Source organism: Piliocolobus tephrosceles, chromosome 3, assembly GCF_002776525.5.
Source record: "Piliocolobus tephrosceles isolate RC106 chromosome 3, ASM277652v3, whole genome shotgun sequence".
Taxonomy (NCBI): domain Eukaryota; kingdom Metazoa; phylum Chordata; class Mammalia; order Primates; family Cercopithecidae; genus Piliocolobus; species Piliocolobus tephrosceles.
Window position 1 is genome coordinate 158,820,089 of NC_045436.1, and position 15,470 is coordinate 158,835,558.

A 15,470-nucleotide genomic window follows, 5' to 3' on the forward strand; every position below is an offset into this window, starting at 1 on the left:
CATTCTTACTTTGCTTCCAGAATTTTGTGGTCTACCTCATCTAGGGAGGAGCTGTGTGCAACGTGCAGAGTCCCAAAGACTGTGCTTCTCTTCTTTTTAATTTTTTCTGCCTAGAAACCGAAAAGGAATAAAATAAGGCTAGATTTGAAAAAAATACAAACATTTATATATATATAAAATAATAAAGTTTATTTTGGTTTTTAATATATTATCATAAAACCAGTAGAGAATTACTAGCCAAGATATCCCTGCATTCCAAAAAAGAAAACAGATGAGGAAGAAAATGTGCTTTCCTAAGCCAATCGATATAATTCAAAACTTTATTTTGGAGAATTTTTCTCTTATTTCTATGGTTTAGGAAGACCCGAATCTTGTACTAAAAGTAACAGAAAAACATTAACTATATCCTACTGCAATGGTGCTAGTGAGTGAACTAAGCTTTTAAATTCTTTTGCTAGAATTCAGATTAACACTTATTCTCATTCCACACAATGTAAGTGTCGAAATTAATTTCCAGTAACTACTAACCTGAATCAGATATGAAGCAGCAACCTAAAGGAAAAAAGCTCTGTATAAAACTTTTATGATAATGATAAAAAAAAAAAAAAAAAAGAATGTTTAAATCACTAAGGTCACTTTGAAAAGTATCCAAATGCAGTAATTTTAATTTAAAGCTTATGATTACTAGAGTCTATTTACACAGTAAGTTCCACTTTGAAAAAAGAATCTGCAATAATAAAACTTTTATTCAGATCTGTGTATCCCAGTTGAGTAATCCCTCTAAGAATGCAGCCTAAGAAACAAATTTACTAAACTTTGAAATACAAGAGAGTACCTCATCTTTAGCAATAGCTAGCTGCATTTCAGCGTTTTGTCTTTTAATATTGTAGTACTGCACTTCAACTTCATGTGTTAACTGAAGCCATTTCTGAAGTGCATCTGGAACAGACCAGCTGCTTCTCAGTTCAAATTCTTTTTCGGCCTTTTTCAGAGCCATGCGAACCTAGAAGAAAGAAAGAGGCAGGAAAGGAGAGAGGGAAGAAGGAAGGATTAAAATATTTTTTAGTACCCAAACTAAAAGAAAAAGCTATCTTAATTACGCTCTTTGTAAACATTGTTTTAAACTGCAAAGACTAAATACAATAGATTTCTAGCATTAAAATTCAGGCTGAGCTTCAAGTGCATCTTAAATCCATGAGGCAAAGTTGTTAAGTCAACGAGGGTAGAGAGGGCTTATTTACATCTTAAGTTGCAATATTTAGTTTTGTATGTTATGAAAACCAGACTGAGGGGGAAAAAAATCAAGGGTATAAACAAACTAAAACTGATCACATTTTTCCCATAATGCACATTTCATTTATGAAGTATTATATAAAGAAGTGTCCAAAATTGGGTGGATACACGTTCTACTCCTCCTCTGAATGTTTCCAGAAGACCTACTGTCGCTCCTTCACTATATACTGATTTTTTAAAAATTGTATTTTTCTGTAGTTTTTCATGACACATCTTCTTTATGGCTAGTTATTTCTTATTGTTGCCAAGTATATCTACCTATTATTGTCTGTGTTACCACTTCTGCTACATAATTCCCTGCTTTGAATATACCAGAAAGTAGCTAAGTGAACATCTGCAGAGCATGTACAGATTGTGAGGAAACAGATTCTGAGTGAGAATCCACTTGATTTTTTCATGAGAAACTGCATAGTCTTCAGTATAAGGATGTCATAGTATTTCTTCCACCTGCCATTTAATGGAGCCAGAAAATAAACAGAAAAAAACAAAAATGTGTGGTGGTTAGTTGATAAGCGCTAAGAAAAAGTATCATAAGGAAAGCCTCACTAAGGAAAGACACAGAAGGAATAGATGATTCATTCTTGGAACAATTTACTTAAAAACTAGCTAGAGTTTTCCAACTAAAGATGTGTAAAGATACAGGATGTAATTTATGAAATTGTGCACATACACTCACACTCACGACCTTGAGGCAAAGCGATGAGTGACTACGGAGCATCCTGCGTGTCGAGCACCACCCCACAGATTAGTTTTCCCCAAAGCTAACTAAGGACACTGAAGAGCAAAAGAATGTTCGATCTGAACAAACCCAACTTATTTGAATAAACTTTATAGTGTGCCAGAATAAACCAACAAGAGTACTATACACAAACTTCTGATAAAGAAAAAGAACAGCTGTCAGTTAGTGTGAAAACAAAGAATTGTGTAGAAAAATATCTTTTAAGATTCCAGAATTAAAAACAAAATTCACAATGCAACACTAGGTAACAATTCAAAAACACATTAAAGTAAGGGGAAGAGCACTAACTCACTGAAAGCAAATCCCAGGCAACATATCTGCCTACATAACTAACTGCAATGGCTTGGGACAATACTGTGTTTAACAAGTCAGTTGGGTAAGCTGTGTGGCGTCCCTGCTAAGCTCTCAGAAGATAAAATTTAAGCTCGGGTTCATGCAGACCTGCATAACACCACAAAATCTATGTTTACAAGCCCTTTTTCTCAGAAGACTTTAAAGCTAAAATTCCTATACAATTTTCACTTCCAAGGAATTATACAGAGAATCTCAACAAAATTCATTCAGGTTATGCTCTTTAATCATAGATTTTTCTTAATATTTCCATAAATGTATTTCCCCTAAAAGAGCTCAAACACATTTAACATAAAAACTACTTATATATTTTTTAGCATAAATTGAAGATGAACAATGTTTAGATTGATTGCCAAATAATGACTCAAACTTGTGGAAAGTCTGACCTTCTGGTAGTAGCAACTATTTAACTGTTCTCTCTGCTATTACTCATAAATGTTTCATTTGATCTAAATCCCAACCCTTAGTTTAAATCACGTTGTTGTTTATAGGGGAATGAACACAGAAAAAATTGAATAATAAACAGCTTTTGCAAACAATAAGTAACTGTTTAAAATGTAACAATTATTTACACAATTTTTGTATCTTAGGAATAAAACAACAGTAAATAAAAACATTTCACAAAAACAGCCTAAATATCTGAAAACTTGGTTTCAAGACCCAACTGTATTATTTATCATCTCTGTAACCTTCAGTAAGTTCTTAAAGCTTATTGTCTCATGTAGAATAGGGGTATTTCACTTGCCCTGATTAAGGGCTTCCTGAGACTTTTTCTAAGAAACTAATTTGTGAAAACTATTTAAATCACACAAAATATAAAGTGGTACTTAGTCACCCAAAAGTCTCTGTTCTAGGAAAAATAACACTATATAAAAAACATACCGGATTTTCCTGACTTCTAAATTTATGTTGATTATTCTCCAGAAAAAATACAGTAATTCCCTGAACTATGTGGAATTGTGGGTTATGTCATATTATACATCATTTCTCAGTTAAACTTATTTCTACAAGCAAAGCTTTTAATAGCAGTATAAGACACAGACTTTGGAATATGACACGCAAAATCTTGCCTTTACCAGTTAACAGCTGTGTAACCCAAGGCAAATAAGTTATCTAGCCTCTCTACACAGCTCATTTGTAAATGAAGATAATATCTATGTGTTGTGAGGATTAAAATTTATGAGCAAACCACTGGCAATGTGTGTGGCATACACTTCTGGTACAGAGTAAGCCCTCAGAAAATTGTGTTTCTTATTAATATAATCATGCCAAACAGTGTTCTTTTTTAAAAAAAATTTCCTTCCTTTAAATCACCTTTTATTGACCCAGGATCTAATGAGATTACATTCACACCAATACATCATATTTTGGTAACTTCAGGTTCTATTGAGATGTGCACGGTCTCTCCCAAAGCTTTAAGTTAGAATGTCCACAATTCTTGGGCCCTTTCTTTATATTGTCTCTTCTCCTTCACTGTGAGACAATCACCTGTGAAGTACTACCATCGGTTTATATCTCTGTAGAAGAATTCCAAACTACTGTTTTCTGATTTGCTCTTTCTTATGTACAAAGTTTAGAAAGACAGAAATATACCAGAACAAACTGCGAGTTGGACGTCTTGGTGGAAAAAGGCAGGAGGGTAAAGGGCATAGTACCCAATTCTCGGATACAGTATGATTTCGACTAGGCCTTTTTTGTCAACTCCTGATTCTTTGCTACATTCTGTGCTGATATGATTTGTTAGGTGAATGGGGCATGACTGTAAAATACATCTAAGAGTTCTTAGAGGGAAGAGCTCCAAAACACAGACATCTAGGAGTGTCAGAGGAGGAGTGGTTAACAGTTATAAAAAAGATGGCTGCGTTCAGTCAGACATATTCTCATAAAATGGCGATCTTGAAGGAAACAGTAATGCACAGTGCATATTTTCTCCTGAGTTGACCTTAAGTCATTCATCACTTAATTTGCATTTCTTATTTAGCACTATATTAAGAAGGCAGCAACAGTGCATAAAATGAAGTGGAGGAAGAATACCTAAGCTCTTGCCCTGCTTTATAACTGAGTCACCTCTAATTTTGAGCAAGTTTTATAATCCTCATTTTGTTCTTCAGTTTCATTATCAGTAACCAAAGCATTAAAGTCAGAAGGAGGAGATGGGACCACAGAAGTAGAGGCTGGAATGACACACTTTGAAGACAGAGGAAGGGGCCATGAGCTGAGAAACGTGGGTGGCCTTTACCCGTGGAGGAGGCAAGGAAACACATCCTCCCCTACAGCCTGCAGAGGGAACACAGTCCTGCAGGCTCGCCTCAACTCACTCTGACCTCCAGAACTTTACGATGATGAATTTGTGTTTATTTAAATCACTAAGTTTGTGGCTTTTTTTTTTTTTAACAGCAGGAACAGGAAACTAATGCATCTGCCTATAATTAAATTCTCCCAGCACCTCACCCTCTCCAAAGGACTCTGTGCAATGCCCAAATGCCTATTTTCTATCTTAAGTAACTGAACAGGAGAAGCAGGTATTGGAAAGGAGCTTCAGAACTTTTAACAGATTATATTCTAAAACTATTTAACAGGATTCAAATGGATGTTTAATAGAGATCCTTTACCTTTGCAGAGAAGTTCAAACTTAGATATACTTTATCTTACTACATTACAGTCAGAAACTTAAACATATTACAGATGTTAAACACCTTAAATTTACTCAAGACAATAAACATGGCAAGAGTTGAGATTTCATGAATGAGTGAACATGATGGCAACTTTATCTTTCAGTTACTGTGTTATTTTGCTATATGAACTTTGATCAATGCTAACAACATAAATGATTCTTTTATCAACTGAGGAACAGTAGACAATGGAACTAAATGTAGGAAACTGAAGAAAAACAGGACCTGCCTCCTCAGAGTGGCAATGTTAACATCTTTACAACTGACTTTTTTTAATGTAAATACCTGTTCCAATTCCTGTTCTGCATACTGACGTCTACTCAATTCACATTCAGCTCCCTCCCTTAGCTCTCTCAGCCGACAAGCCTCCTCCTTTGCGTAATTGATTTCATCCATCATTTTGCGCTCTAAATTTTGCTTTTCTACAGCAACATTTCTGTTTTCTTCCTGTGCCTTTTCAAGCCTTATAGAACAATAAAAATAAAAATTCCTCACAAAAATTTCCAAAGTTTTATTTTTTACAAAATAATGAATACTGTGTCAAGCAATTAAATACATATTTCAATCAGAAATCATAGCATTTTTCATTAGCCCTAAGTTTGGTTCATAAAAATATCAGGCAACTTACTATACAGCTATTTTGGTTATCCTGGGCTCAAAAGACAGGGAAAACAGGGAAATACTCTTCCGCAAAAAGCTTTTGAAAAATTCATAATTATTTAAATCAAGTTAAAAATAAAACTTAGCTACACATCTAATCCCACTATATTTGACTTACCTCCACTGTTCTTCTAGTCATTTATTCTCAAGTACACACATTTATAATAAATCTGTAATTATAAAAATATACTTTTCTAAAAAAATGTGAAATCAAATATGCATATATTCCTGATGTGTATAATAACCTAAATATAAGTGTTTAGGCACATGCCCATTATTACTTTTTTTACAAATTGTATTTGCCTACATAAATAACATGAGTTACGATTTTTCTGAACTTACCTCTCTTGTAAGTCCATTAGACTTTGCTCTGCAGTTTGTAGGCTCTCTAAATCTTTCATCATTTTTGCAACATGTTCTTTTGATGTCTTATTCTGCGTATAAGCAAACCAGCACCCTCCAACACCAATTACTATAGAAACTGTGAGGATAAAATCTTTCATCCAGTTATGAGGTGGGCCTATTAAAAGAATTACAGACGATTAAATTAATCTTTGAATAGGACAGGACCTCAATACAAAAAGACACTTTTTAAGTAGTATCTAAAACAAAACCAAAAAGTGGAGATCTCTTTCCCATGCACAAGCTCTAGCCTTTTAAAAATTCTTTTTTCAAATAATGACTGTGCTTCTTATAACTCTTTGATATACTAGACTTATAGAAGGGTAGAGGTAAACCCATATGGACACACCATGCCCCTGCTGGTGGTAGACGGAGTGGCCAAAGTCATGGGGACCCTTGAAAAAGCAACCGCACCTCCAATCATATGCTGCCAGAATGGTCCTCTGTGGGCTGAAGGGAGCCATCAAAAGTATCACCACCATCATCCCAACTCCCTTCCTTCAGTGAAGCCAGACAGCTGTCACATTTTTGACACACTTACAAACCTGATCACTCACCAAAATGTATTTTCCCCAAGGAGGTAGCCATATAACTAATTAGGTTAGGTTAATCAGTGGTTCTCAAGGCTGGTGGTAATTCCTCACCCACCCCTAGCAGACATTTGCCAATTTTGAGTTGTCTCAACTTGGAGGAGTGGTTACTGGCATCTAGTGGGCAGATGCCAGAAGTACTGCTGAACATCCCACAGTGCACAAGACAACCTCCTCCATGTGTCCCCCTGCTGATAACAAAGACTTATCCAGGAACCATCCAGCCCAAAGAGTGACTAGTGCTAAGGCTGATAAAAGCCTGGGATAAATAGTAATAACAATTATTCAATTTTAGGTGTCTATATGCCAGAGATACAGGGGTTACTGGCATGATGCTAACCCCCAGCCGTATGTCTAAAACAACAAGGGAGGAGCCAGGGCCTACTGCCTTCGGTGATACAAAACATAGAAATCACTATTCAAATTTCCTAACTCAGCCCAGTCAGTACACACCACTTTTCACGGGGCTCTCTGGAACAGAGACACAATGATAGCTAATATATTATTGTAATGCTCCAAAGAGATACAGCTCACAGTGAAAAACTGCCTACATGCCCAGGCCTCCAGCAGAAACATATTTTGAAGTTTGGTAACATAAAGAATTCTACAGAAATCCCAAGTTCCCAGGCTGACAAGTCTGGGGTTTGGCTATGTTTGTGTAGTGTGATATGTAGCATGCTCTATATCAGAGACTCTCAGTTCTCCATATTACCAGAGTGCACACCCTCACCCTTCCACCTGTAGTGGAAGAAATGTACTGCTGAAAGCTACAATCTCAAAAGCATTTTTTATTTCTGTCTCACACTGAGATGTTCAACTCAGGTTCTCCTTCAACTATGAGCCCTATTCTCTGATCATAAATAACAATAAATAGATAAATAGGGTCCCACACTCAATAATAAGCACTAGACTGGAAAAGATTAAAAAAAAAAAAAAAAAACTCCTTTAAAATGTATCTCTGTTCATTTCACAATGCTGGTTTTTAAAATAAATCTAACATAAGTGTTCTGACTATGGGGCACATTCACTCAAATAATCATTCTAAGACAAACATTTAAAATCATTAACTTTTTAAATGGTTTACTTAAATATTTGTTTACAATCTTTTTTAAGACTAGTTTGATTTCTTTTCAAATGACTTGGTAATATAATTTTTGGGGCTTAGAAAGCTGTTAGTTCCAAGATTAATAAAATATGAATATTCCTGATCAAGTTGTAAATAGAAACAAATTCTATACTTTAATTCCTATTTTTACCAACCACTCACATGAGAAAAATTGGACAGAATCCCACAGAAGACAATCCCCCAGTGGATTCAGTCTGGAAGTGAGGACAAGGAAAAGGTTGGAAAGGGCATCATCTCTATGGAACGCTCGGCATTTCAGTAGTGTTCTGTTTCCTAGGGTTTGTAATTTCCACCAACAGTGCATTTCCACCAACTCTCATAAGGGGAGTTCCAGCTGTTTCACCAGCTGCTCTTTTAGTCCAAGCCAAAAAAGAACCACCAGCAAAGTCATGAAATCTATTCAACCAATTCTAGTTACCCTTTTTTAGAAGGGCCATTCCCAAGATGGCATCATAGAAACCTGAAAATCTAACTCCAAAAATTCAGGGAGAATAAACATTAGTTTCCTACTTTATAACTTGAGGAAGCCATTTTTCTTGTGTTAATTTTGTTATTCTTTTTTGACTTAAAAAAATAATTCCTTTAAAAGGTGTACTTTTCAAACACTTTCTCCCAAAGCTTTCTGAAAAATTTGAAATTAAATAAAACAAACACATTTAACTTCTCTTCTGGGGAAAAAAAATATTCCTGTCAAAGTAAATAAATACAAGGTTTATTTTCTTTACAGATATTGCATAACCCTTTCTCAAATGTTTCTCTTCAAAACAATCAAATAACATTGCCTACTTCCTGCTCCTGCCAGTATAGTTCGTTAATTTATAAAGCTTCAAGTGAGTCTTTGCTTTCCATCTATATCTAAAAAACCCTTTTCTTGGTACTTAGTGAAATTGTTAGGCTCTATTGCTTCATGCCATCAAGATGGTTAGATTGTATTATTTTTTAAGAGATTCCTCAGGTGAATATCCAATTATAGTAACAGCAACATTAAAACTGCTCCAAAGATCCAAAGTTTTAAACCTAAAAATTCTAAATTAACAGCTAAATATAGTTTTTTAATATATAACTTCTTACATTAGTAACCAGCTTTGAAAATTTCACACTCAAGTTTCAGTGACAGAAAATCCCATCCTATAAATCTTTTAAGGAAGTATTATACTTCTTTCACAGCTAATAGATGATTCTTCTTAGAGGCCTACAATCTTATTTTTTTCTTTCCTTAAATAACACAGAGATGATCAGGATATTATTTTACATCATCCTCTGAGTGAGAGAGAATACTAACGTGTTAGAGGTCCAAACAAAACTACATCCAGTGCCTTGAGCTGAAGTTTTTGTCTGTGACTCCGGTCACTGATTTTCAACTGGGAGATCATAAATGAAGGTTCGTGCACTGCTATCCTGTTTATTTGAAAAACATAAATATATATATTAAATGAAAATATTTCTAGTACATAAATTTAAATATTTGAGCAACACATTTAATACTTTACATATTACTGACGATGACTGTTGGAGCTCATCCATGTGCGATTCAATAATTTGTTACACGTTTCAAAAACCTCTTCAGAGCAAACTTAGCTGCAGAAAGACTCCTGCATGTTAATCATTTAGTAGCTACACTGAAAAAGTTTTTATTTTCTAAGGTTACTTTCTGTTATGACTTACTATGATTTAGAAATGTATAAAGTTGAAAAAAAATTTTTTTTTTGAGACAGAGTCTCACTCTGTCACCTAGGATAGAGTGCAGTGGTTTGATCTTGGCTCTCGGCAACCTCTGCCTCCCGGGTTCAAGCGATTCTCCTGCCTCAGCCTCCCGAGGAGTTGGGACTACAGGCACCCGCCACCATGCCTGGGTAATTTTTTGTATTTTTAGTAGAGATGGGGTTTCACCATGTTGGCCAGAATGGTCTCGATCTCCTGACCTTGTGTTCCACCCGCCTCAGCCTCCCAAAGTGCTGAGATTACAGGCATGAGCCACCTCACCCAACCTAAAGTTGAAAATATTTTATAATCATTAATTACTTCTGTCATTTATTATCCTTTTACAAAGGATAATAAAACCGTAAGTAACTTAATTTAACATCAACAGCACATTTTAAAAAAGTTTTCAATTTAGATCATATTGATTTTCTTTAAAAGTATCAAAAAATCTATACCTTTAACATTCTAATGTTTAAACCGCTTAAAAATTGAACAAAGTACATTGAAGTCACAAGTGTGAAATAAACAGCCTTCACGGATTGAGGTAGGTAGGTAAAGGAATTTATATAATAAGAAGTACTAAACCATTTTATTAGCTATGAAGAAAGCATGTAGGGGGCACAGGTAAAATAAGGAAATAAAATCACTTTATTATGGACTGTAAACACAAGCAGCCCAGTACTCAACTAAGATTTCTTAACCAAGTATGATGCTAGTAAAGATTTCATTACAGAAAGTCTAATAACAATAACAATGACAATAAACACAGCCATATAATATATGCTGGGTCCTGTACCAATGGCTTCATAGTCAAGAAAACCTTATAATAGTACTTCCATTTTATAGGTGAAGATACTTGTGAGAGATTAACTTGCCTAAGGTTACATAATTAGCAATAGGTAAGGCAAGGATTCAAACCCAAATACGTACGATTCCAAAGACTACTCTGAAACACTACATTTTGTAGAGAAAGGTATCAGTACTCTCTAAGTATGGAGAAAATTACAGGAACTCCTATGAGGCTTCTATAAAACCGTAAAGAGCAAAGAACTCTAACATTCCCTCTCTAAAATGCCTTCCTTTATCTTCACAGGTACTTTCCTATAATGCTTCCCTTACACCTTTAACATGACACTTATCAAACTGCACAAAGGCAAAGCCTATGTCTTATTTCTGTATCCCCAAAGCCTAATGTAGTACTTGACAAAAGTAGAAGCTTGATAAATGTTTGTATAATAGCTGAATGAATGTATGGATGGATGGATGCATGAATTAACAGCAAACTATCAATAGACTAAGAAAGACAACAAGATGTAGTAAAAAAGAAAATATATAACAAAAATTTATGCAAGATTCAATATGAGTCCAGAGGTAAAAATGATTCCACCTGAGTGGGTGAGGGTATCAGGGAAGGCCACATAGGCCTGAAAGAAATGAGGTGGTATGTGTCGGGTGAAGAGAGCCTTAGTATAATGTTTGGTAGTAACAATTACAGAGTAGAAAACACAGTGAAAGGTTTAAGATCACCACTACAGTCAACATAAAACATAGTTTTGGCTACCTTTGGCAGATGTAAAGGGTTTTAATGTCACAGAAAAGAAACATCATAATGGACTGTTGTAGGCCAACTATCTAGAATATGTAATACATTTTCTTATACATTCTTCTAACTAGCTCTTATGTCTACAGATACCATACAAAGAGCTCTGGAACTTACACAATAATTGAAATTAATAGATATTGCTCCTTTAAGTTGACTCATCTAATTTCCATTACCACATAACAGGGGCTTAAGAAAGAGTTTATTGTTTTCCTTTCTCCTCCCCTAAAAAAGGTTCCAATGAGCTGACCTGAAAACTGAACTTATAATGTTTTTCTATAGTAACATGTTCACTGTTTAAGGAGTTATCTTGACAAGTGTGTGATGTCACAATTTTACCAGAATTGGAAGCATCTCTGATCATCTTTACTTAACCAAAAGAAATGAGTAGCTATAACACTGATTGTCAAAACACAGATTAGCCTATTTTATTTCATGTTGTTGTTATATAAAGAAGTTTCTCAAAAGGCAACAAGGAAATTTCTATTGTTCCTCATACCCAGGGCAACATATATAAACTAAAAAACTCTAATTTCATTTTAATGTTTGACTCTGTTTTAAGAACTTGTTTTAATTAAAAGAACTATATTTTATTTGATTTTTGTCTTCTTTCGAACATTTAGTTGTACTATGAACATAAAAGATATTCAGGAAGTACTTATCGAATGGACTCTTATCCCCATAATTTCATCATTCTAGTCATGTGTATAATAAAATCAGAAATACTAATGTTGGTGTTCTGAATACATTTGAGATTTGAAAACTTTCACTTTGATACAAAATACAAAACTCAAAGCAACAAAGGATACTTATCTAAATAGGGCATGTAAGGAAGTTGACTAGGGACACAATGTATATATTTCATTACATATAATGATCAGATTGTAATAACTGATTAGGGTCTTTTTTGATGTAGGAAATCATCCAGGGAAAAATAAAACTTAAGAAGCAATCTTGTAAGGGTAAACAATTCTGGTAGAATCATTGCAAATTTTGACATTTAAATCCTTCAAAATTATTAAGTTAATTAAATTAATTAGAAATTATGATTTCTAAATTATATCATTTGGTATTTGCAAATGAAACAATTTAGATATAATTTAGAAAATAAAATTTAGAGAACAACTGGATTCAGACATCTAAGGGAAAAACTGGCAACCTGGACTTTGCTATCAAATCTATCTGGGTTTAAATGCTGCCTTGGGCGAAATGTTTAACTTGTCTCTGACTTGGTTTTTTTAACCTGTAAAATGGGAAGGACAATATATAGCTCATTTTAATCATGAGGGTTAAATGAGATAATATAAAGTACTTGTATGTAACATACATTTTTAAATGGCTGCTATTTTTTATTAATTTCATTTTTAAAATTCAGGTATAACGTATAGACACCATAATTCAATGGTTATTGTCACTTAAAATCTCACAAGAAAGAGATGCACATTAATCCATTCAAGTAGGTGTGTTCACAAAAATGAATCAGTATCAAATAAAAAAGTTTTTCTTAGATCAGTCAAAAGTTGACCCTTGATATTATTTACAAACGACATAGTTGACCCACCTTCTGAAACTCAAAATCATGTTCCTTGGAAATAATTTTTTTCAAGAGTCTGATTATTTAGACAAGAAAAATTGATTAGAACTTGAAAATGCATAATTTAGAAAGATTAAAGAATGGATACATTTATATTTCCTTTGTGCCCTCAGTCATGGAAGTAACTTGTAGATTCAGTATGGGAAAAGACATCTAGCATATAACTCTCCCTGAGAGGAAAATACATTTGCATAACAAAGACTCACCTGGGAAGTGTTGTTCCTTTGACATTGTTGTCTCTAAAATTCTTCTCATATTGGGGTAGTTCAACAAACTCTATCAACCACTGAAGAGTGTCTTCAAGGGTCCAATTATGAACTGCAGGAGATAAAAGGGGAATGCGTATTTTAAACACACCAGCTTTCAGAAATACATATTCGATAATTTCAGAGAATATAAAGATGTTAGATTGCATTTTCAATTTAATCAACATTAAGTACTAAAATCGTATCCAGCACTCTATGAGAGAAGAAAGCCTTACAATCAAAAACAGAAGAGACAGATAAAAGCAATTAGGACAAAGATTAGCATAATTAATTCTAAAATAAACACCTATACAAAGTTTGTAAGGATGAAATAATCTATCATTTCTCTGGTTGTAGAATAATTACCAGATACATACTTGTTTATTCTTTCATCTAGCCATCCACCCATATAGTATTGTAATACTGAAAACATTCTGAATACCAGATTCCATTCTAAGCACTGGGCATATGGCAGTGAATAAAATGGATAAAGTTCTTGTATGGAAATTAAATTCCTTTGGGTTTGGGGAGGGGCACTTTATGAAAGAAGGAAGAGGAAGGGAAATTTCAGACAGTGATTAACTTAAGAAAAGAAGGAAAGATGTCAGGGTAAGCCTCTCTAAGGAGTTGACATCTGAGACCTAAAAATTGCAAGGAGCCACATTGTGAAGATATGGGTGAAAAATATCCCAAAGAGAGGAAAAGGCTAGTAAAAAGAGCCTTCAGATGGAATGAACTAGTAGGGTTTGAGAGACTAGCAGAAAGTCAGACAGGAGCTAGGTCATGAAAGGCTTTCAAGAACTCTGGATAGTTTTCTAATTTCAATAAAAAGAAGGGAAATAATCTTTTTTTAGAATATTGTTTTTCAATGTGGAGAATGGATTGTTCAAGGTAAGACTAAAAATGGTCCAGTCTTATCGTGAAATACAGAGAAATAAGAAGACCATTCATTACATAATTGCCTAGGACAGGAAAGGATTATTGTCTTAGACTATGATGGTAGTAGATAAGATGACAACAAGGAGTCAGATTCAGGATATATGCTGGGGATAATGCTATTAAGATGTGCTGATTAAATGGACAGGGGCCGGCAGCTAAACAAAAGCCAGAAGTACAAAGGGTGCTACCATTAACTGAGATAGAAAAGAATGGGGAGGAAAAGATTGGGGAAATGAGCAGGGGCGGGTGATAGAGATCAAAAGTTGTTTTAAGACATGTTATATTTGAAGTATGCATCTGACATTTAAGTGTAGATAATATAGTAGCAGGCAGATAATATAGTAGCAGTCTGGAGCTTAGGAAAAAGTGAGGTTAGGAACAGAAGTATTAGTAGGAAGTTATCAGCATATAGACGATCTTTAGACTAAATGACATCAACCAGAAAAGACAGCTATTAAGAGATTCTAGAAGACTGGACTTAAATCAAGAATAAAATGATAACTAGCATCTCTTCTCCTGGATATTTATTTTAAATTAAGTCCTTTGTACGCATTTTCTTACATCTTAAAAAAAAACTTACGAGGTTCTAACATATTTATCTTTATTTTGGAAGTTAAAAACTAAAAAAACTAATGGAACCAACAAAGTAAGTAGCAGGACTGGATTTGAACTCAGGCACACTGTCCACAGAACAAGACTTTATACTACTCTGAAAGTAGTAATACTAAAAAACAGTAAAGATATAAACAAGCAGTTACGCACTGGATGCAGCTCAAAGGTTTCTGCTTATGAAGGGTAATGAGTTTATGCAAAGGGAAGGATGCCAAGTGTGCTTAAAAATGAGAAGTTCTATACCGTCTGCATTTAATTTGAGGGTTTGGGAAAACATGATGCTTATAGACTACAGAAGAGGTCAAAGGAGAGTGAAGAAAACGTGAGCAATAAAAGCAGATCTGGGAATCCAACTGTATATAAATAAATCTGAAAAAATCTTTCTGAGAAGCTATATAAAAATACGAATTCACACTTGCAGGCAAAGCTAGGTTTCCATCAATCTGCCTTTTTTATTAAGTGTTCTTTAGAGAATAAACTTAAATAGACCTCAAACAAAAACCAAAAACATTTAAAAACTAGATGTGGTAACTGATAGTTTTATATTGAAACAAAGCTTTCACTGTTCTCCCCTTCATGTGTTCCTACCATAAAACCTGGACATAGGTCTGAGGCTGCTGTATCCATTTAACCAAATAACAGGATGTCAGCGGAAGGTTCAGGCCCTGGGTGTTTTCCACTGAATTTAGTGCATTCAAAGCAGACTTTTTACTCTTAAGTTTCTTCCTATTCAAGATGAACTGCATTGAGAATTGCCCTGTCCTGACTGCCAAGAAACTTATGGTGCAGCTGCACCTCAGACACCCACACAAAATCCCCAGCCAAGAAAACAAGATAAGATTCTCTCTTTCTGTGACTGTTCAACAGTGAAAATTACTGATCTAAACACTTCAGCACATCAAAGTCATCCCTCAATTTCCAGTAAGTCAGTATAGAAAGGAATAAA

At 34.5% G+C, this 15,470-nt stretch overlaps 1 protein-coding gene across 3 annotated transcripts in view; it reads right to left on the bottom strand.

Moving 5' to 3' along the window:
* The window catches only part of STIM2 (stromal interaction molecule 2), a 166,082-nt gene that overhangs the window by 21,149 nt on the left and 129,463 nt on the right, over nt 1-15,470 (bottom strand). For 2 of the 3 annotated variants that reach the window (XM_023223031.1, XM_023223030.2), the window contains exons 4-10: nt 12,935-13,046; nt 9,116-9,231; nt 6,058-6,235; nt 5,341-5,518; nt 836-1,003; nt 529-552; nt 10-110 (exon numbers count right to left, since the gene is read on the bottom strand). In XM_023223031.1, coding sequence (XP_023078799.1) covers nt 10-110; nt 529-552; nt 836-1,003; nt 5,341-5,518; nt 6,058-6,235; nt 9,116-9,231; nt 12,935-13,046 — 877 coding nt within the window. The remainder of the gene's footprint in view (nt 1-9; nt 111-528; nt 553-835; nt 1,004-5,340; nt 5,519-6,057; nt 6,236-9,115; nt 9,232-12,934; nt 13,047-15,470) is intronic. The other variant, XM_023223032.1, reaches the window with a different exon arrangement.